Source organism: Oncorhynchus mykiss, chromosome 12 (assembly GCF_013265735.2).
Source record: "Oncorhynchus mykiss isolate Arlee chromosome 12, USDA_OmykA_1.1, whole genome shotgun sequence".
Lineage (NCBI taxonomy): Eukaryota > Metazoa > Chordata > Actinopteri > Salmoniformes > Salmonidae > Oncorhynchus > Oncorhynchus mykiss.
The window spans coordinates 92,644,473-92,668,797 of NC_048576.1; the positions used below are offsets into that span (position 1 = coordinate 92,644,473).

At 47.7% G+C, this 24,325-nt stretch overlaps 1 protein-coding gene across 7 annotated transcripts in view; it reads right to left on the reverse strand.

The window, feature by feature from the left end:
- LOC110516409 (BAH and coiled-coil domain-containing protein 1) overlaps positions 1-24,325 on the reverse strand; it is a 203,266-nt gene that overhangs the window by 45,593 nt on the left and 133,348 nt on the right. For all 7 annotated transcript variants that reach the window (XM_036939199.1, XM_036939203.1, XM_036939201.1 and 4 more), the window contains 4 exons: positions 23,124-24,041; positions 5,793-5,962; positions 4,188-4,324; positions 3,167-3,280 (listed from right to left, as the gene is read on the reverse strand). In XM_036939199.1, coding sequence (XP_036795094.1) covers positions 3,167-3,280; positions 4,188-4,324; positions 5,793-5,962; positions 23,124-24,041 — 1,339 coding nt within the window. The remainder of the gene's footprint in view (positions 1-3,166; positions 3,281-4,187; positions 4,325-5,792; positions 5,963-23,123; positions 24,042-24,325) is intronic.

Genomic DNA, 24,325 nt, shown 5'->3' on the forward strand with positions numbered 1-24,325 from the left:
CACCACAAGGCCTACTCCACCCATGCTCTACCAAGGTTTTCCAGCACCACAAGGCCTACTCCACCCATGCTCTACCAAGGTTTTCCAGCATCACAAGGCCTACTCCACCCATGCTCTACCAAGGTTTTCCAGCATCACAAGGCCTACTCCACCCATGCTCTACCAAGGTTTTCCAGCACCACAAGGCCTACTCCACCCATGCTCTACCAAGGTTTTCCAGCACCACAAGGCCTACTCCACCCATGCTCTACCAAGGTTTTCCAGCACCACAAGGCCTACTCCACCCATGCTCTACCAAGGTTTTCCAGCATCACAAGGCCTACTCCACCCATGCTCTACCAAGGTTTTCCAGCATCACAAGGCCTACTCCAGCCATGCTCTACCAAGGTTTTCCAGCACACAGATTTGACCAACTACAGTAGCTATGTTGGTCTACTGTACTTTAAAACTATGTGTATGCTGGTTGCTTAGGATTCAAACCTTCTCAAACAGCCTAATTCATACTCTTCGAGGAGGTGCTCCCACAATAATGTGATTTGTACAACATACAAGGTAATGTATTGCATTCTTCCCAGTCTAAACTAAGACATTATCCCATTCCAATACCTTTTGAAGCTTTTTTTATTATATGAAAGCAAGCTTTTCTTTTATACTTATAACACCATCAGGGTTGATTGAATGAGCTGTTTTGCCTTGTAGTAATATGGTCATGTTAAACCTTTATTTTAACATTATATTTAATTGAAAAATAAATATATTTCATTATATCTTTTTTCATCAGTCGGTACCCAACAGAATAACAGGAGGTGGTGTGTTGAACATCGTCCCTCATATAGACAGAGGTCTATAGAGCTGTCTGCATTCCTGGTTTCTGTAAACTTTAGCTTAGCTGTGTAAAATTGACTTGTTTTTCAAACATGGTCCTGCTTTATCAATTGCTGTGCTGAACAATGAACAGTTAATGACCTCAAATGACTATGTAGCTTAAAGTTATGTGTGTATTTGTATTTCATTTTGCAATACAGAGGATGACGCTACAATAATCCACGTTTACAATAGGCCTATATCCAGAAATACATGCAGCCTCAATGATATACACAGTTTATTTGTTTGTGCTCTGATTACACACAAGTGTTCAGGTCAGCAGTTTACACAGATGACTTCAGCCATATGAAAAACCATAGCCAAATATACCTACCTAGCTAGCTAGCTTACCTTCCTTTTGGTTCTCATTCAACTGGTGTTAGCTAGCTAGCTACAGCTGCTAGCCTTCTACTAGCAAGCTGCTACTGTTGCGCAGCAACCGAGTTGCTCAACCCGATTTGATGTTTTATGACATTTCTGAGATTTTATGAAATATGTTAGCATTGTCAGAAATGCTACAAAAAGGGAGCACATCGTTGTTTTTTATTGGGAAGAAATGTGCACATGAGAGCAATAAATTGCGATATTAATAAAAACTGTTGCACCTACAAACTTATTCAGTCCAAATGGATCTAAGTCTAATGGTCCCCTTTTAATCCGACGTCTAGAATTTGAACTCATTTTGGGAGAGAAAAAAGTCTGTTGACCCTAATGCTAACGACCCTGTCAAAATTCAGGTATAATGGTTCTTGTTAATGGACAGACGGCTAATGACGAGAGGCGTGTTGTGTACCTTCAATCAAGTTGACTTGCAAATTGTCATCGACATTGGTGACATTTTGGCTTAGATATGACGGTAGCGAGATTTGAATTTAACATTGTGCTTCAACCAATGCATGCGACTATAATTTGTCAGATAAATTGAGTGCAACGGGCTGTCAGTGTGTGTCAGTGTGTCTTGGCGGCTGTACGGCCCTGTGTGACCGCCCCGATCCCCTCCTGACCCCTCTGACTCCCTGGCCTTAATGATAGGCCATGTCCCATTCCTGGAGCTGGGGAAGATTACAGGATAATTCACAGGACTCTAATTACAACCCCCACCAGCCCCCTTCCACCGCTCTCAGCTCCCAGGCACACCCCAGACAACCCCCAGACTCCTCTGGCCCCCCTCTGGCCCCTCAGCCCTCCTGCCCCCCAAGCCCTCCTTGCCCCTCTCTTTCCACCCAGCCCTCCTGGCCCCTCTCTTTCCCCCCAGCCCTCCTGGCCCCCCTCTGCCCTTCCAGCCCTCCTGGCCCCCCTCTACCCCCTCAGCCCTCCTGCCCCCCCAGCTCTCCTGGCCCCCATCTTCCCCCCCAGCTCTCCTGGCCGTCCTCTGCATCCTCAACCCTCCTGGCCCCCCTCTGCCCCCTCAGCCCTCCTGCCCCCTCAGCCCTCCTGGCCCCCCTCCTGGCCCCCTCAGCCCTCCTGGCCCCCTCAGCCCTCCTGGCCCCCCTCTGCTCTCCTGCCCCCTCAGCCCTCCTGGCCCCCCTCTGGCCCACCAGCCCTCCTGCCCCTCAGCCCTCCCATCCCTCCTGGCTGTCCTCTGCCCCCTCAGCCCTCCTGCCCCCTCAGCCCTCCTGACCCCCAAGCCCTCCTCTGGCCCCCCAGCCCTCCTGGCCCCCTCTGCCCCCCCCCAGCCCTCCTGCCCCCCCAGCCCTCCTGGCCCCCCTCTGGCCCCTCAGCCCTCCTGGCCCTCCTCTGCCCCCCCAGCCCTCCTGCCTCCTGGCCCTCCTCTGCCCCCTCAGCCCTCCCAGCCCTCCTGGCCCCCCCCCAGCCCTCCTGGCCGTCCTCTGGCCCACAGTAATGCCATTCAGGTTTTAAATGAGCTGTGCGGAAACTGGCTGAGACACATGGACAGAGGAATACAATGGAACACAGTCACACAGAGGCACTCCCAGACAGTATGTGGACGGACACAACACACCCAACCACACATACGCATGTACAGAACACACACACACTACACAGACGACATCTTGAAATGAATGCATACACTTAAAACATCCACATGCACAAACAGGCGCCCACACAAACACACACACGTACCACCGATGTGGATTCAACTGTAATACAATTTAGTCTCTGTGCTGATTAGGTAAAGATTAGGTTAAACTGGACTTCCTTGAAGGGGTCAGCTGGGTTCTCCCATTTCCTGTTGATGGCACGAGTCTCCTGGATTGCAGTGATATGTAGGAGGCTTATCAGTGTGTTTGGGCTATGGTCAGGCAGGGAGATGAGCCTTACAACACACACACACACTCACTTGATTTTCCTCTGGGTCTCAGAGGAGGAACCTGGGCCAGCGGCGGGGGTTGATTTACGTTTCCTGGGCCGCCCCGGTCCTCTACGAGCAGGGCTGCGAGGTGTTTCCTCCTTCCTGTAGACACACACACACTCATGAGAACAATAAGATACTGTATTTGAGCACAGGACCAGATAAACTGGAGAATGAAGGAGGGAATCCTTCAGGAGTGTGATGTCATGGCTTTAGTTTGTTTTGTGGGCTGCTTTAGAAATCAGTTAAAGGAGCCTAGGGAAGTATCACAACATGAGACTAGGAGGTAGTCATGAGACTAGGAGGTAGTCATGAGACTAGGAGGTAGCCATGAGACTAGGAGGTAGCCATGAGACTAGGAGGTAGTCATGAGACTAGGAGGTAGTCATGAGAATAGGAGGTAGTCATGAGACTAGGAGCTAGTCATGAGACTAGGAGGTAGTCATGAGACTAGGAGGTAGTCATGAAATGTTTTAACAAGATAAGGTTTTGATCCCACAGGATAACACATGAGAGTTAAAACACTTATTTTCAAAGAGGTGACAGGTAATGTATAGGAGAATAGTGAAGTACATGTTGAAGGATAATGTATAGGACGATAGTAAAGGACTCATTGAAGGATAATGTATAGGATGATAGTAAATTATAATGTATATGAGGATAGTAAAGGACTCGTTGAAAGATAATGTATAGGATGACAGAAAAGGACTCGTTGAAGGATAATGTATAGGATGATAGTAAAGGACTCGTTGAAGGATAATGTATAGGATGATAGTAAAGGATATGGTGAAGGATAATGTATAGGAGGATAGTAAAGGACTCGTTGAAGGATAATGTAGAGGATGATAGTAAAGGACTCGTTGAAGGATAATGTATATGAGGATAGTAAATGATAATGTATATGAGGATAGTAAACGACTCGTTGAAGGATAATGTATAGGATGATAGAAAAGGATATGGTAAAGGATCATGTTTATAGGAGGATAGTAAAGGACATGGTGTATCTTACTGGTGGTCATGCTTCCTCTGTAGCTTGGCTAACTCCCTCTGTTTCTCTTTGTAGCGCCTCTGGAGCTCTGCCAGCTTCACCCGCATGGCCAGCTCTGGACCCTCCATCCTCTCCATGGTGCCCTTGGCCGGGCATGCCTGAATGTTCACAATACTAATCAATCAATCAAGTGTATTTTATGAATCTGTTATATCTGGAGTACTTCTCCTGTCTTATCCGGTGTCCTGTGTGAATTTAAGTATGCTCTCTCTAATTCTCTCTTTCTCTCTCTCGAAGGACCTGAGCCCTAGGACCATGCCTCAGGACTACCTGGCATGATGACTCCTTGCTGTCCCCAGTCCACCTGGCCGTGCTGCTGCTCCAGTTTCAACTGTTCTGCCTGCGGCTATGGAACCCTGACCTGTTCACCGGATGTGCTACCTGTCCCAGACCCGCTGTTTTCAACTCTCTAGAGACAGCAGGAGTGGTAGAGATTAGAGGCCGGCCGATTATGATTTTTCAACGCCGATACCGATTATTGCAGGACCAAAAAAGCCGCTACCGATTAATCGGACCATTTTTTTTTTTTTTTTTTGTAATAATGACAATTACAAAAATACTGATTTAACACTTATTTTAACTTAATATAATACATCAATGAAATCAATTTAGCCTCAAGTAGATAATGAAACATGTTCAATTTGGTTCAAATAATGCAAAAACAAAGTGTTGGAGAAGAAAGTAAAAGTGTAATATGTGCCATGTAAGAAAGCTAACGTTTCAGTTCCTTGCTCAGAACATTAGAACATATGAAAGCTGGTGGTTCCTTTTAACACGAGTCTTCAATATTCCCAGGTAAGAAGTTTTAGGTTGTAGTTATTATAGGACTATTTCCCTCTATACCATTTGTATTTCATTAACCTTTGACTATTGGATGTTCTTATAGGAACTTTAGTATTGCCAGTGTAACAGTATAGCTTCCGTCCCTCTCTTCGCTCCTCCCTGGGCTCGAACCAGGAACACAATGACAACAGCCACCACATCGAAGCAGCATTACCCATGTAGAGCAAGGAAAACAACCACCCCAAGGCTCAGAGCGAGTGAAGTTTGAAACGCTATTAGCGCGCGCTAACTAGCCAGCCATTTCACTTCTGTTACACCAGCCTCATCTCGAGAGTTGATAGGTTTGAAGTCATAAACAGCGCAATGCTTGACACACAACGAAGTGATTATTATTATTTGACCCTGCTGGTCATTTATGAACATTTTAACATCTTGGCCATGTTCTGTTATAATCTCTACCCGGCACAGCCAGTAGAGGACTGGCCACCCCTCATAGCCTGGTTCCTCTCTAGGTTTCTTCCTAGGTTTAGGCCTTTCTAGGGAGTTTTTCCGAGCCAACGTGCTTCAACACCTGCATTGCTTGCTGTTTGGGTGTACGAAGGGCTATATAAATACATTTGATTTGAAATGCTTTTAAAGGCTTATACATGTTATTAAACTAACAGTCTAAAATCAGAGTGTGCACTTAACCATTTAAAATTCCTTCTCATGTATTTTTTGAATGTACTGCATTCTATTCTAATGGTAAATAGAACATCAGGATACAGTATAGTTGTACTCTACCGGTTCGTGGCGAGGTGTCCAGCTGTATTTCCTGCGCAGGTTGAGGGTCTTGCGGGCCGGGTAGTGCCGCCCGGCGCCCTCCCCGCTACCCTCCTGGGCACCCAGCTCCAAGGCACGGGCTGCTGCCAGGGTGGCAAGACTCTGGAGGTCAAAGATCAACATCTCCTCTCCTGTGGGCCGAAACACAGACTCAGGGGTCAGGGGTCAAGGAAAACGAGCCGTGATAATGACAGACATGCTCATTCAGAGTTAGATGTTACGTGTCATTCTAGTATCTTATCTTTATTTGAATTCCATCTAGGGTGTGATCCTGTGCAGCACACCTTCCTCTGTAACACTTTACTTGGATAGCTCATCTGTAGCTCTACAAATGTCATGTTGAGATGCTGCTGAAAGAATGAAGACATGCTGTTGAGATGCTGCTGAAAGGCTGAAGACATGCTGTTGAGATGCTGCTGAAAGGCTGAAGACATGCTGTTGAGATGCTGCTGAAAGGCTGAAGAGATGCTGTTGAGATGCTGCTGAAAGGCTGAAGACATGCTGTTGAGATGCTGCTGAAAGGCTGAAGACATGCTGTTGAGATGCTGAAGACATGCTGTTGAGATGCTGAAAGGCTGAAGACATGCTGTTGAGATGCTGAAAGGCTGAAGACATGCTGTTGAGATGCTGAAAGGCTGAAGACATGCTGTTGAGATGCTGCTGAAAGGCTGAAGACATGCTGTTGAGATGCTGCAGTGCTGATAGTCTACTGATGTTTGTTCGTTGCAGACACTTTCTAGTTGAAAGTCATTGGACATGCAGTTTACATGCTACATATGGTCTATCCAACAGGGCTCTGGTCAGTTTCATTTCAAGTCTAATAAATTAATCAAGTAAACCAAATTCTAATTCCAATTCGACAGTTTCCTCATTTGAAAGCATTCGAGAGAATTGGAATTGGAATTTCAGTGTACTTCCTGAATTGACTGGAATTGAAATCAAACTGACCCAAACCTTGCTATCCAAACAAAGTGTTACCTCTTCATCATATTAAAATGAATGGAGGAAAGAGCTGGAGATGAAGCTAGAATGAGCTGACAGACACACAGGAACGTTCCTCTGAGAGGTCATGTCAGTGTGGAACAAACACATGCTGCTGTGGTACTACCTGACCATCTGGCCCAGGGTTTCACCATGCAGTATAGATATCTACAGTACTGTAGGTCTGTGATACTACCTGACCATCTGGCCCAGGGTTTCACCATGCAGTATAGACATCTACAGTACTGTAGGTCTGTGGTACTACCTGACCATCTGGCCCAGGGTTTCACCATGCAGTATAGATATCTACAGTACTGTAGGTCTGTGATACTACCTGACCATCTGGCCCAGGGTTTCACCATGCAGTATAGACATCTACAGTACTGTAGGTCTGTGGTACTACCTGACCATCTGGCCCAGGGTTTCACCATGCAGTATAGACATCTACAGTACTGTAGGTCTGTGGTACTACCTGACCATCTGGCCCAGGGTTTCACCATGCAGTATAGACATCTACAGTACTGTAGGTCTGTGGTACTACCTGACCATCTGGCCCAGGGTTTCACCGTGCAGTATAGACATCTACAGTACAGTACTGTAGGTCTGTGATACTACCTGACCATCTGGCCCAGGGTTTCACCATGTAGTATAGACATCTACAGTACTGTACTGTAGGTCTGTGGTACTACCTGACCATCTGGCCCAGGGTTTCACCATGTAGTATAGACATCTACAGTACTGTAGGTCTGTGGTACTACCTGACCATCTGGCCCAGGGTTTCACCATGCAGTATAGACATCTACAGTACAGTACTGTAGGTCTGTGGTACTACTTGACCATCTGGCCCAGGGTTTCACCATGTAGTATAGACATCTACAGTACAGTACTGTAGGTCTGTGGTACTACCTGACCATCTGGCCCAGGGTTTCACCATGTAGTATAGACATCTACAGTACAGTACTGTAGGTCTGTGGTACTACTTGACCATCTGGCCCAGGGTTTCACCATGTAGTATAGACATCTACAGTACAGTACTGTAGGTCTGTGGTACTACTTGACCATCTGGCCCAGGGTTTCACCATGTAGTATAGACATCTACAGTACAGTACTGTAGGTCTGTGGTACTACCTGACCATCTGGCCCAGGGTTTCACCATGTAGTATAGACATCTACAGTACAGTACTGTAGGTCTGTGGTACTACTTGACCATCTGGCCCAGGGTTTCACCATGTAGTATAGACATCTACAGTACAGTACTGTAGGTCTGTGGTACTACTTGACCATCTGGCCCAGGGTTTCACCATGTAGTATAGACATCTACAGTACAGTACTGTAGGTCTGTGGTACTACTTGACCATCTGGCCCAGGGTTTCACCATGTAGTATAGACATCTACAGTACAGTACTGTAGGTCTGTGGTACTACCTGACCATCTGGCCCAGGGTTTCACCATGCAGTATAGACATCTACAGTACAGTACTGTAGGTCTGTGGTACTACCTGACCATCTGGCCCAGGGTTTCACCATGTAGTATAGACATCTACAGTACTGTAGGTCTGTGGTACTACTTGACCATCTGGCCCAGGGTTTCACCATGCAGTATAGACATCTACAGTACAGTACTGTAGGTCTGTGGTACTACCTGACCATCTGGCCCAGGGTTTCACCATGTAGTATAGACATCTACAGTACAGTACTGTAGGTCTGTGATACTACCTGACCATCTGGCCCAGGGTTTCACCATGTAGTATAGACATCTACAGTACAGTACTGTAGGTCTGTGGTACTACCTGACCATCTGGCCCAGGGTTTCACCATGTAGTATAGACATCTACAGTACAGTACTGTAGGTCTGTGGTACTACCTGACCATCTGGCCCAGGGTTACACCGTGCAGTATAGACATCTACAGTACTGTACTGTAGGTCTGTGGTACTACTTGACCATCTGGCCCAGGGTTTCACCATGTAGTATAGACATCTACAGTACTGTAGGTCTGTGGTACTACTTGACCATCTGGCCCAGGGTTACACCGTGCAGTATAGACATCTACAGTACTGTACTGTAGGTCTGTGGTACTACCTGACCATCTGGCCCAGGGTTTCACCATGTAGTATAGACATCTACAGTACTGTACTGTAGGTCTGTGGTACTACTTGACCATCTGGCCCAGGGTTTCACCATGTAGTATAGACATCTACAGTACTGTAGGTCTGTGGTACTACTTGACCATCTGGCCCAGGGTTACACCATGTAGTATAGACATCTACAGTACTGTACTGTAGGTCTGTGGTACTACTTGACCATCTGGCCCAGGGTTTCACCATGTAGTATAGACATCTACAGTACTGTACTGTAGGTCTGTGGTACTACTTGACCATCTGGCCCAGGGTTTCACCATGTAGTATAGACATCTACAGTACTGTAGGTCTGTGGTACTACTTGACCATCTGGCCCAGGGTTTCACCATGCAGTATAGACATCTACTGTACTGTAGGTCTGTGGTACTACTTGACCATCTGGCCCAGGGTTTCACCATGTAGTATAGACATCTACTGTACTGTAGGTCTGTGGTACTACTTGACCATCTGGCCCAGGGTTTCACCATGTAGTATAGACATCTACAGTACTGTAGGTCTGTGGTACTACCTGACCATCTGGCCCAGGGTTTCACCATGTAGTATAGACATCTACAGTACTGTAGGTCTGTGGTACTACCTGACCATCTGGCCCAGGGTTTCACCATGTAGTATAGACATCTACAGTACTGTAGGTCTGTGGTACTACCTGACCATCTGGCCCAGGGTTTCACCATGTAGTATAGACATCTACAGTACTGTAGGTCTGTGGTACTACCTGACCATCTGGCCCAGGGTTTCACCATGCAGTATAGACATCTACAGTACTGTAGGTCTGTGGTACTACCTGACCATCTGGCCCAGGGTTTCACCATGTAGTATAGACATCTACAGTACTGTAGGTCTGTGGTACTACCTGACCATCTGGCCCAGGGTTTCACCATGTAGTATAGACATCTACAGTACAGTACTGTAGGTCTGTGATACTACCTGACCATCTGGCCCAGGGTTTCACCATGTAGTATAGACATCTACAGTACTGTAGGTCTGTGGTACTACCTGACCATCTGGCCCAGGGTTTCACCATGTAGTATAGACATCTACTGTACTGTAGGTCTGTGGTACTACCTGACCATCTGGCCCAGGGTTTCACCATGTAGTATAGACATCTACAGTACAGTACTGTAGGTCTGTGATACTACCTGACCATCTGGCCCAGGGTTTCACCATGTAGTATAGACATCTACAGTACTGTAGGTCTGTGGTACTACCTGACCATCTGGCCCAGGGTTTCACCATGTAGTATAGACATCTACAGTACTGTAGGTCTGTGGTACTACCTGACCATCTGGCCCAGGGTTTCACCATGCAGTATAGACATCTACAGTACTGTAGGTCTGTGGTACTACCTGACCATCTGGCCCAGGGTTTCACCATGTAGTATAGACATCTACAGTACTGTAGGTCTGTGGTACTACCTGACCATCTGGCCCAGGGTTTCACCATGTAGTATAGACATCTACAGTACAGTACTGTAGGTCTGTGATACTACCTGACCATCTGGCCCAGGGTTTCACCATGTAGTATAGACATCTACAGTACTGTAGGTCTGTGGTACTACCTGACCATCTGGCCCAGGGTTTCACCATGTAGTATAGACATCTACTGTACTGTAGGTCTGTGGTACTACCTGACCATCTGGCCCAGGGTTTCACCATGTAGTATAGACATCTACAGTACAGTACTGTAGGTCTGTGATACTACCTGACCATCTGGCCCAGGGTTTCACCATGTAGTATAGACATCTACAGTACTGTAGGTCTGTGGTACTACCTGACCATCTGGCCCAGGGTTTCACCATGTAGTATAGACATCTACAGTACTGTAGGTCTGTGGTACTACCTGACCATCTGGCCCAGGGTTTCACCATGTAGTATAGACATCTACAGTACTGTAGGTCTGTGGTACTACCTGACCATCTGGCCCAGGGTTTCACCATGTAGTATAGACATCTACAGTCCTGTAGGTCTGTGGTACTACCTGGCCATCTGGCCCAGGGTTTCACCATGCAGTATAGACATCTACAGTACTGTAGGTCTGTGGTACTACCTGACCATCTGGCCCAGGGTTTCACCATGCAGTATAGACATCTACAGTACTGTAGGTCTGTGGTACTACCTGACCATCTGGCCCAGGGTTTCACCATGTAGTATAGACATCTACAGTACTGTAGGTCTGTGGTACTACCTGACCATCTGGCCCAGGGTTTCACCATGTAGTATAGACATCTACAGTACAGTACTGTAGGTCTGTGATACTACCTGACCATCTGGCCCAGGGTTTCACCATGTAGTATAGACATCTACAGTACTGTAGGTCTGTGGTACTACCTGACCATCTGGCCCAGGGTTTCACCATGTAGTATAGACATCTACAGTACTGTAGGTCTGTGGTACTACCTGACCATCTGGCCCAGGGTTTCACCATGTAGTATAGACATCTACAGTACTGTAGGTCTGTGGTACTACCTGACCATCTGGCCCAGGGTTTCACCATGTAGTATAGACATCTACAGTACTGTAGGTCTGTGGTACTACCTGGCCATCTGGCCCAGGGTTTCACCATGCAGTATAGACATCTACAGTACTGTAGGTCTGTGGTACTACCTGGCCATCTGGCCCAGGGTTTCACCATGTAGTATAGACATCTACAGTACTGTAGGTCTGTGGTACTACCTGACCATCTGGCCCAGGGTTTCACCATGTAGTATAGATATCTACAGTACTGTAGGTCTGTGGTACTACCTGACCATCTGGCCCAGGGTTTCACCATGTAGTATAGACATCTACAGTACTGTAGGTCTGTGGTACTACTTGACCATCTGGCCCAGGGTTACACCATGTAGTATAGACATCTACAGTACTGTACTGTAGGTCTGTGGTACTACTTGACCATCTGGCCCAGGGTTTCACCATGTAGTATAGACATCTACAGTACTGTACTGTAGGTCTGTGGTACTACTTGACCATCTGGCCCAGGGTTTCACCATGTAGTATAGACATCTACAGTACTGTAGGTCTGTGGTACTACTTGACCATCTGGCCCAGGGTTTCACCATGCAGTATAGACATCTACTGTACTGTAGGTCTGTGGTACTACTTGACCATCTGGCCCAGGGTTTCACCATGTAGTATAGACATCTACTGTACTGTAGGTCTGTGGTACTACTTGACCATCTGGCCCAGGGTTTCACCATGTAGTATAGACATCTACAGTACTGTAGGTCTGTGGTACTACCTGACCATCTGGCCCAGGGTTTCACCATGTAGTATAGACATCTACAGTACTGTAGGTCTGTGGTACTACCTGACCATCTGGCCCAGGGTTTCACCATGTAGTATAGACATCTACAGTACTGTAGGTCTGTGGTACTACCTGACCATCTGGCCCAGGGTTTCACCATGTAGTATAGACATCTACAGTACTGTAGGTCTGTGGTACTACCTGACCATCTGGCCCAGGGTTTCACCATGCAGTATAGACATCTACAGTACTGTAGGTCTGTGGTACTACCTGACCATCTGGCCCAGGGTTTCACCATGTAGTATAGACATCTACAGTACTGTAGGTCTGTGGTACTACCTGACCATCTGGCCCAGGGTTTCACCATGTAGTATAGACATCTACAGTACAGTACTGTAGGTCTGTGATACTACCTGACCATCTGGCCCAGGGTTTCACCATGTAGTATAGACATCTACAGTACTGTAGGTCTGTGGTACTACCTGACCATCTGGCCCAGGGTTTCACCATGTAGTATAGACATCTACTGTACTGTAGGTCTGTGGTACTACCTGACCATCTGGCCCAGGGTTTCACCATGTAGTATAGACATCTACAGTACAGTACTGTAGGTCTGTGATACTACCTGACCATCTGGCCCAGGGTTTCACCATGTAGTATAGACATCTACAGTACTGTAGGTCTGTGGTACTACCTGACCATCTGGCCCAGGGTTTCACCATGTAGTATAGACATCTACAGTACTGTAGGTCTGTGGTACTACCTGACCATCTGGCCCAGGGTTTCACCATGCAGTATAGACATCTACAGTACTGTAGGTCTGTGGTACTACCTGACCATCTGGCCCAGGGTTTCACCATGTAGTATAGACATCTACAGTACTGTAGGTCTGTGGTACTACCTGACCATCTGGCCCAGGGTTTCACCATGTAGTATAGACATCTACAGTACAGTACTGTAGGTCTGTGATACTACCTGACCATCTGGCCCAGGGTTTCACCATGTAGTATAGACATCTACAGTACTGTAGGTCTGTGGTACTACCTGACCATCTGGCCCAGGGTTTCACCATGTAGTATAGACATCTACTGTACTGTAGGTCTGTGGTACTACCTGACCATCTGGCCCAGGGTTTCACCATGTAGTATAGACATCTACAGTACAGTACTGTAGGTCTGTGATACTACCTGACCATCTGGCCCAGGGTTTCACCATGTAGTATAGACATCTACAGTACTGTAGGTCTGTGGTACTACCTGACCATCTGGCCCAGGGTTTCACCATGTAGTATAGACATCTACAGTACTGTAGGTCTGTGGTACTACCTGACCATCTGGCCCAGGGTTTCACCATGTAGTATAGACATCTACAGTACTGTAGGTCTGTGGTACTACCTGACCATCTGGCCCAGGGTTTCACCATGTAGTATAGACATCTACAGTACTGTAGGTCTGTGGTACTACCTGGCCATCTGGCCCAGGGTTTCACCATGCAGTATAGACATCTACAGTACTGTAGGTCTGTGGTACTACCTGACCATCTGGCCCAGGGTTTCACCATGTAGTATAGACATCTACAGTACTGTAGGTCTGTGGTACTACCTGACCATCTGGCCCAGGGTTTCACCATGTAGTATAGACATCTACAGTACTGTAGGTCTGTGGTACTACCTGACCATCTGGCCCAGGGTTTCACCATGTAGTATAGACATCTACAGTACAGTACTGTAGGTCTGTGATACTACCTGACCATCTGGCCCAGGGTTTCACCATGTAGTATAGACATCTACAGTACTGTAGGTCTGTGGTACTACCTGACCATCTGGCCCAGGGTTTCACCATGTAGTATAGACATCTACAGTACTGTAGGTCTGTGGTACTACCTGACCATCTGGCCCAGGGTTTCACCATGTAGTATAGACATCTACAGTACTGTAGGTCTGTGGTACTACCTGACCATCTGGCCCAGGGTTTCACCATGTAGTATAGACATCTACAGTACTGTAGGTCTGTGGTACTACCTGGCCATCTGGCCCAGGGTTTCACCATGCAGTATAGACATCTACAGTACTGTAGGTCTGTGGTACTACCTGACCATCTGGCCCAGGGTTTCACCATGTAGTATAGACATCTACAGTACAGTACTGTAGGTCTGTGATACTACTTGACCATCTGGCCCAGGGTTTCACCATGTAGTATAGACATCTACAGTACTGTAGGTCTGTGGTACTACCTGACCATCTGGCCCAGGGTTTCACCATGTAGTATAGACATCTACAGTACTGTAGGTCTGTGGTACTACCTGGCCATCTGGCCCAGGGTTTCACCATGCAGTATAGACATCTACAGTACTGTAGGTCTGTGGTACTACCTGACCATCTGGCCCAGGGTTTCACCATGTAGTATAGACATCTACAGTACTGTACTGTAGGTCTGTGATACTACCTGACCATCTGGCCCAGGGTTTCACCATGTAGTATAGACATCTACAGTACTGTAGGTCTGTGGTACTACCTGACCATCTGGCCCAGGGTTTCACCATGCAGTATAGACATCTACAGTACTGTAGGTCTGTGGTACTACCTGACCATCTGGCCCAGGGTTTCACCATGTAGTATAGACATCTACAGTACTGTACTGTAGGTCTGTGGTACTACCTGACCATCTGGTCCAGGGTTTCACCATGTAGTATAGACATCTACTGTACTGTAGGTCTGTGGTACTACCTGACCATCTGGCCCAGGGTTTCACCATGTAGTATAGACATCTACAGTACTGTAGGTCTGTGGTACTACCTGACCATCTGGCCCAGGGTTTCACCATGCAGTATAGACATCTACAGTACTGTAGGTCTGTGGTACTACCTGACCATCTGGCCCAGGGTTTCACCATGTAGTATAGACATCTACTGTACTGTAGGTCTGTGGTACTACCTGACCATCTGGCCCAGGGTTTCACCATGTAGTATAGACATCTACAGTACTGTAGGTCTGTGGTACTACCTGACCATCTGGCCCAGGGTTTCACCATGTAGTATAGACATCTACAGTACTGTAGGTCTGTGATACTACCTGACCATCTGGCCCAGGGTTTCACCATGTAGTATAGACATCTACAGTACTGTAGGTCTGTGGTACTACCTGACCATCTGGCCCAGGGTTTCACCATGTAGTATAGACATCTACTGTACTGTAGGTCTGTGGTACTACCTGACCATCTGGCCCAGGGTTTCACCATGTAGTATAGACATCTACAGTACTGTAGGTCTGTGGTACTACCTGACCATCTGGCCCAGGGTTTCACCATGTAGTATAGACATCTACAGTACTGTAGGTCTGTGGTACTACCTGACCATCTGGCCCAGGGTTTCACCATGTAGTATAGACATCTACAGTACTGTAGGTCTGTGGTACTACCTGACCATCTGGCCCAGGGTTTCACCATGTAGTATAGACATCTACAGTACTGTACTGTAGGTCTGTGATACTACCTGACCATCTGGCCCAGGGTTTCACCATGCAGTATAGACATCTACAGTACTGTAGGTCTGTGGTACTACCTGACCATCTGGCCCAGGGTTTCACCATGTAGTATAGACATCTACAGTACTGTAGGTCTGTGGTACTACCTGACCATCTGGCCCAGGGTTTCACCATGTAGTATAGACATCTACAGTACTGTAGGTCTGTGGTACTACTTGACCATCTGGCCCAGGGTTTCACCATGTAGTATAGACATCTACAGTACTGTAGGTCTGTGGTACTACCTGACCATCTGGCCCAGGGTTTCACCATGTAGTATAGACATCTACAGTACTGTAGGTCTGTGGTACTACCTGACCATCTGGCCCAGGGTTTCACCATGCAGTATAGACATCTACAGTACTGTAGGTCTGTGGTACTACCTGACCATCTGGCCCAGGGTTTCACCATGCAGTATAGACATCTACAGTACTGTAGGTCTGTGGTACTACCTGACCATCTGGCCCAGGGTTTCACCATGTAGTATAGACATCTACAGTACTGTAGGTCTGTGGTACTACCTGACCATCTGGCCCAGGGTTTCACCATGTAGTATAGACATCTACAGTACTGTAGGTCTGTGGTACTACCTGACCATCTGGTCCAGGGTTTCACCATGCAGTATAGACATCTACAGTACTGTAGGTCTGTGGTACTACCTGACCATCTGGCCCAGGGTTTCACCATGCAGTATAGACATCTACAGTACTGTAGGTCTGTGGTACTACCTGACCATCTGGCCCAGGGTTTCACCATGTAGTATAGACATCTACAGTACTGTAGGTCTGTGGTACTACCTGACCATCTGGCCCAGGGTTTCACCATGTAGTATAGACATCTACAGTACTGTAGGTCTGTGATACTACCTGACCATCTGGCCCAGGGTTTCACCATGCAGTATAGACATCTACAGTACTGTAGGTCTGTGGTACTACCTGACCATCTGGCCCAGGGTTTCACCATGTAGTATAGACATCCACAGTACTGTAGGTCTGTGGTACTACCTGACCATCTGGCCCAGGGTTTCACCATGTAGTATAGACATCTACAGTACTGTAGGTCTGTGATACTACCTGACCATCTGGCCCAGGGTTTCACCATGTAGTATAGACATCTACAGTACTGTAGGTCTGTGGTACTACCTGACCATCTGGCCCAGGGTTTCACCATGTAGTATAGACATCTACAGTACTGTAGGTCTGTGGTACTACCTGACCATCTGGCCCAGGGTTTCACCATGCAGTATAGACATCTACAGTACTGTAGGTCTGTGGTACTACCTGACCATCTGGCCCAGGGTTTCACCATGTAGTATAGACATCTACAGTACTGTAGGTCTGTGGTACTACCTGACCATCTGGCCCAGGGTTTCACCATGTAGTATAGACATCTACAGTACTGTAGGTCTGTGGTACTACCTGACCATCTGGCCCAGGGTTTCACCATGCAGTATAGACATCTACAGTACTGTAGGTCTGTGGTACTACCTGACCATCTGGCCCAGGGTTTCACCATGCAGTATAGACATCTACAGTACTGTACTGTAGGTCTGTGGTACTACCTGACCATCTGGCCCAGGGTTTCACCATGCAGTATAGACATCTACAGTACTGTACTGTAGGTCTGTGGTACTACCTGACCATCTGGCCCAGGGTTTCACCATGTAGTATAGACATCTACAGTACTGTAGGTCTGTGGTACTACCTGACCATCTGGCCCAGGGTTTCACCATGCAGTATAGACATCTACAGTACTGTAGGTCTGTGGTACTACCTGACCATCTGGCCCAGGGTTTCACCATGTAGTATAGACATCTACAGTACTGTAGGTCTGTGGTACTACCTGACCATCTGGTCCAGGGTTTCACCATGTAGTATAGACATCTACAGTACTGTAGGTCTGTGGTACTACCTGACCATCTGGCCCAGGGTTTCACCATGTAGTATAGACATCTACAGTACTGTAGGTCTGTGGTACTACCTGACCATCTGGCCCAGGGTTTCACCATGTAGTATAGACATCTACAGTACTGTAGGTCTGTGGTACTACCTGACCATCTGGCCCAGGGTTTCACCATGTAGTATAGACATCTACAGTACTGTAGGTCTGTGGTACTACCTGACCATCTGGCCCAGGGTTTCACCATGTAGTATAGACATCTACAGTACTGTAGGTCTGTGGTACTACCTGACCATCTGGCCCAGGGTTTCACCATGTAGTATAGACATCTACAGTACTGTAGGTCTGTGGTACTACCTGACCATCTGGCCCAGGGTTTCACCATGTAGTATAGACATCTACAGTACTGTAGGTCTGTGGTACTACCTGACCATCTGGCCCAGGGTTTCACCATGTAATATAGACATCTACAGTACTGTAGGTCTGTGGTACTACCTGACCATCTGGCCCAGGGTTTCACCATGTAGTATAGACATCTACAGTACTGTAGGTCTGTGGTACTACCTGACCATCTGGCCCAGGGTTTCACCATGTAGTATAGACATCTACAGTATTGTAGGTCTGTGGTACTACCTGACCATCTGGCCCAGGGTTTCACCATGTAGTATAGACATCTACAGTACTGTAGGTCTGTGGTACTACCTGACCATCTGGCCCAGGGTTTCACCATGTAGTATAGACATCTACAGTACTGTAGGTCTGTGGTACTACCTGACCATCTGGCCCAGGGTTTCACCATGTAGTATAGACATCTACAGTACTGTAGGTCTGTGGTACTACCTGACCATCTGGCCCAGGGTTTCACCATGTAGTATAGACATCTACAGTACTGTAGGTCTGTGGTACTACCTGACCATCTGGCCCAGGGTTTCACCATGTAGTATAGACATCTACAGTATTGTAGGTCTGTGGTACTACCTGACCATCTGGCCCAGGGTTTCACCATGCAGTATAGACATCTACAGTACTGTAGGTCTGTGGTACTACCTGACCATCTGGCCCAGGGTTTCACCATGTAGTATAGACATCTACAGTACTGTAGGTCTGTGGTACTACCTGACCATCTGGCCCAGGGTTTCACCATGTAGTATAGACATCTACAGTACTGTACTGTAGGTCTGTGGTACTACCTGACCATCTGGCCCAGGGTTTCACCATGTAGTATAGACATCTACAGTACTGTAGGTCTGTGGTACTACCTGACCATCTGGCCCAGGGTTTCACCATGTAGTATAGACATCTACAGTACTGTAGGTCTGTGGTACTACCTGACCATCTGGCCCAGGGTTTCACCATGTAGTATAGACATCTACAGTACTGTAGGTCTGTGGTACTACCTGACCATCTGGCCCAGGGTTTCACCATGTAGTATAGACATCTACAGTACTGTACTGTAGGTCTGTGGTACTACCTGACCATCTGGCCCAGGGTTTCACCATGTAGTATAGACATCTACAGTACTGTAGGTCTGTGGTACTACCTGACCATCTGGCCCAGGGTTTCACCATGCAGTATAGATATCTACAGTACTGTAGGTCTGTGATACTACCTGACCATCTGGCCCAGGGTTTCACCATGCAGTATAGACATCTACAGTACTGTAGGTCTGTGGTACTACCTGACCATCTGGCCCAGGGTTTCACCATGTAGTATAGACATCTACAGTACTGTAGGTCTGTGGTACTACCTGACCATCTGGCCCAGGGTTTCACCATGTAGTATAGACATCTACAGTACTGTAGGTCTGTGGTACTACCTGACCATCTGGCCCAGGGTTTCACCATGTAGTATAGACATCTACAGTACTGTAGGTCTGTGGTACTACCTGACCATCTGGCCCAGGGTTTCACCATGTAGTATAGACATCTACAGTACTGTACTGTAGGTCTGTGGTACTACCTGACCATCTGGCCCAGGGTTTCACCATGTAGTATAGACATCTACAGTACTGTAGGTCTGTGGTACTACCTGACCATCTGGCCCAGGGTTTCACCATGCAGTATAGATATCTACAGTACTGTAGGTCTGTGATACTACCTGACCATCTGGCCCAGGGTTTCACCATGCAGTATAGACATCTACAGTACTGTAGGTCTGTGGTACTACCTGACCATCTGGCCCAGGGTTTCACCATGTAGTATAGACATCTACAGTACTGTAGGTCTGTGGTACTACCTGACCATCTGGCCCAGGGTTTCACCATGTAGTATAGACATCTACAGTACTGTAGGTCTGTGGTACTACCTGACCATCTGGCCCAGGGTTTCACCATGTAGTATAGACATCTACAGTACTGTAGGTCTGTGGTACTACCTGACCATCTGGCCCAGGGTTTCACCATGTAGTATAGACATCTACAGTACTGTAGGTCTGTGGTACTACCTGACCATCTGGCCCAGGGTTTCACCATGTAGTATAGACATCTACAGTACTGTAGGTCTGTGGTACTACCTGACCATCTGGCCCAGGGTTTCACCATGTAGTATAGACATCTACAGTACTGTAGGTCTGTGGTACTACCTGACCATCTGGCCCAGGGTTTCACCATGTAGTATAGACATCTACAGTACTGTAGGTCTGTGGTACTACTTGACCATCTGGCCCAGGGTTTCACCATGCAGTATAGACATCTACAGTACTGTAGGTCTGTGGTACTACCTGACCATCTGGCCCAGGGTTTCACCATGTAGTATAGACATCTACAGTACTGTAGGTCTGTGGTACTACCTGACCATCTGGCCCAGGGTTTCACCATGTAGTATAGACATCTACAGTACTGTAGGTCTGTGGTACTACCTGACCATCTGGCCCAGGGTTTCACCATGCAGTATAGACATCTACAGTACTGTAGGTCTGTGGTACTACCTGACCATCTGGCCCAGGGTTTCACCATGTAGTATAGACATCTACAGTACTGTAGGTCTGTGGTACTACCTGACCATCTGGCCCAGGGTTTCACCATGTAGTATAGACATCTACAGTACTGTAGGTCTGTGGTACTACCTGACCATCTGGCCCAGGGTTACACCATGTAGTATAGACATCTACAGTACTGTAGGTCTGTGATACTACCTGACCATCTGGCCCAGGGTTTCACCATGCAGTATAGACATCTACAGTACTGTAGGTCTGTGGTACTACCTGACCATCTGGCCCAGGGTTTCACCATGTAGTATAGACATCTACAGTACTGTAGGTCTGTGGTACTACCTGACCATCTGGCCCAGGGTTTCACCATGTAGTATAGACATCTACAGTACAGTAGGTCTGTGGTACTACCTGACCATCTGGCCCAGGGTTTCACCATGTAGTATAGACATCTACAGTACAGTAGGTCTGTGGTACTACCTGACCATCTGGCCCAGGGTTTCACCATGTAGTATAGACATCTACAGTACTGTAGGTCTGTGATACTACCTGACCATCTGGCCCAGGGTTACACCATGTAGTATAGACATCTACAGTACTGTAGGTCTGTGGTACTACCTGACCATCTGGCCCAGGGTTTCACCATGCAGTATAGACATCTACAGTACTGTAGGTCTGTGGTACTACCTGACCATCTGGCCCAGGGTTTCACCATGTAGTATAGACATCTACAGTACTGTAGGTCTGTGGTACTACCTGACCATCTGGCCCAGGGTTACACCATGTAGTATAGACATCTACAGTACTGTAGGTCTGTGGTACTACCTGACCATCTGGCCCAGGGTTTCACCATGTAGTATAGACATCTACAGTACTGTAGGTCTGTGGTACTACCTGACCATCTGGCCCAGGGTTTCACCATGTAGTATAGACATCTACAGTACTGTAGGTCTGTGGTACTACCTGACCATCTGGCCCAGGGTTTCACCATGTAGTATAGACATCTACAGTACTGTAGGTCTGTGGTACTACCTGACCATCTGGCCCAGGGTTTCACCATGTAGTATAGACATCTACAGTACTGTAGGTCTGTGGTACTACCTGACCATCTGGCCCAGGGTTTCACCATGTAGTATAGACATCTACAGTACTGTAGGTCTGTGGTACTACCTGACCATCTGGCCCAGGGTTTCACCATGTAGTATAGACATCTACAGTACTGTAGGTCTGTGGCTGTTGTGGTGAAATATATTGAATAGTCCCGTACCCTTTTCACACTGTGCATACTGTAACCAGGCCAGTGCAGTACAGTTCGGATGGGCTCAGCTCGGCTCAGAAAGGATAATACCGTACTGCTGTACTAGGTAGGGACCTCTCTCTCCACCCTGGGGGCTACACATGATGAGGGACTGTGTGAAGTTCTATCATTACAAGAAGTCACCTAGTAATGCTTACTGATGTCTTTAGTAACTCCTCAGAGCCTGCGATGACATCACACAGCCAAAACAACAACACTCTAAAAATCACTTGATGATGTCCTTTTTATAGTCGCCATCTTTTGGGACCAGTTAAATGTATTAGGAAGATGGGGTAAACACAAAACATCCTTTCGCATGAACACGAAAAAAAAACTAAACGCGACTGCGGCGCTTTGAAACCGAGGAAGCTTTAAAAGGCACTTTAAAACAATGGGTTGTAATTACTGAGGCAATGCTCCAGGGTCCCAACAACATCCACTGCTTTTGTGATTACCCACACACTTGTGTGTGTACTTACACGAATGTGCGCATGTGAGTGTGTGTGTGTGGATTTTACAGAGAGGCAGAGGGTGAGCGGAGCAGGAGAGAGAGAGAGAGAGAGAGAGAGACAGAGAGAGAGAGAGAGAGAGAGAGAGAGAGAGAGAGAGAGAGAGAGAGAGAGAGAGAGAGAGAGAGAGAGAGAGAGAGAGAGAGAGACAGACAGACAGAGACAGAGACAGAGAGAGAGAGAGAGAGAGAGAGAGAGAGAGAGAGACAGAGAGAGAGGCAGAGGGTGAGAGAGAGACAGACAGACAGACAGAGACAGAGAGTACTGTAGCAGAGGACTGTGTTGTATCAGGGCTCTGTATTGTAACAGAGGTCTGTGTTGTATCAGGGCTCTGTATTATAACAGAGGTCTGTGTTGTATCAGGGCTCTGTATTGTAACAGAGGTTTGCTGCTTCTCTCTCTCCTGCTCTATCATTAGAGGACTCTTCTAGGAAGCCTGCTACTGCTCGTAGAAAGAGATCTCTGGGGGAGACTTGGAAAGAAAGAGTTAGGAGGATTGTAAAGTCTTTTATCTGTAATGTATTTTTCGTTACGTGTCGGACCCCAGTAAGACTAGCTGTCGCCATGGCGTCGGCTAATGGGGATCCTAATAAATAAATAAAAACCTGAAGGATTCCAGCTTTAAGTGACATCACCCTAGCGGGCTGGTTGAAATGACATCATTTGTTTCTGATTGTCATTTCAATCAGCTTCTAGTTACAATGACATCATTTCAGACTGCTGTCTGTCCATCCATCTGTTCGCCTGTCCGTCCGTCTGTCAGACTATATCTCTCTCACCTTGGCTGTCTCCTGTGTTGTGTCGGTGCTGTTGGAGCTCCAGGTCGGCCAGCTCGCTGAGCAGCTCCATGCCGTGGTGGGGGTGGCTGGGGCAGGGATGGGTGTCACAGGCCTGGGGCTGGAGGGTGCTGGAGGCCAGCATGGGAAACGGAGGGACGTCGGCACAGAAGGCTGCAGCGATCAGCAGCTCTAGGCTCCAGTAACTAGGCACAATGGGTTTCAGGGGGGTGGAGAGGGTGATGATAGACTGGCTGGGGCACAGAGAGGGAGAGGAGGGGGAGAGGCACACCAACTCTACTGAGTGGTTGTCATCATTAGGAGTACTCTCCTCCTCTCCTCCCTCCTCAGTATGTGCCTCCTGGTGGGGCTGGGCAGGGCAGGGAGGGTCCAGGTCGATGATGGTGGAGTCCTGCTCCTCCTGTTCTCCTGCCACCTCCTGCTGCTGTCCTCTCTCCACCTTGCACTTTTCCTCCTCCTGCTCCTCCAGGGTGGAGGTGGGGTCATCTCTGTGGTTCTCCTCCTCAGAGAGGGGGATAGGGATGGGACAGGAGGCGGTGTCACACACACGGCTCTCCGCAGGAGGACACACTGACACCTCCTCCTCCTGCTCCTCCCTATGCTCCTGATCTGGAGGTCCACAGCTGCCTGCTGCTTCTCTGGCTTCCACCTCCTCTCTCTGCACCTCCTCTTCCTTTTGCCCCTCCTCTTCCTCCTCCACTTCCTGGTGTGGGAGGGGCCTCACCATGGCCTGACACTCTAGCTCCGCCCCTAGGCTGGAGAGAGGCTGGGGAGCATTCTCAGCAGGCTCCGCCTGGACCGCCTCCAGGTCAGCTGGCTCGGCCAATCGGACATCGTGGGGCGATGTGCAGCTCCTGTAACCCATGGCGATGGCAGGGTAGGTGTATCCAGGAGGCAAGTCTATAAAAACATAGGAAAGAGAAAAGGGAGGCAGGTTTAAAAGAGGAATAAGTAATAAGTAAAAAAGCTTCACAACAAAGAGGGGAAAAACATTTCTCAAAAGCCAGATGATCGTCCCTACGACTCTCTCTCTCTCTCTCTCCTGTGAAGTGTGGTCAGAGGCTGTTCAAAAGGCCTAACCCTGAGGACCCGCCCTGAATAGAACTCACTCCAGGGTCATGAGAGGGTAGAGAGGCACAGGAAGAGGAAATTACGTAGGTGGCACTGTGCCTTGATCTCACAAC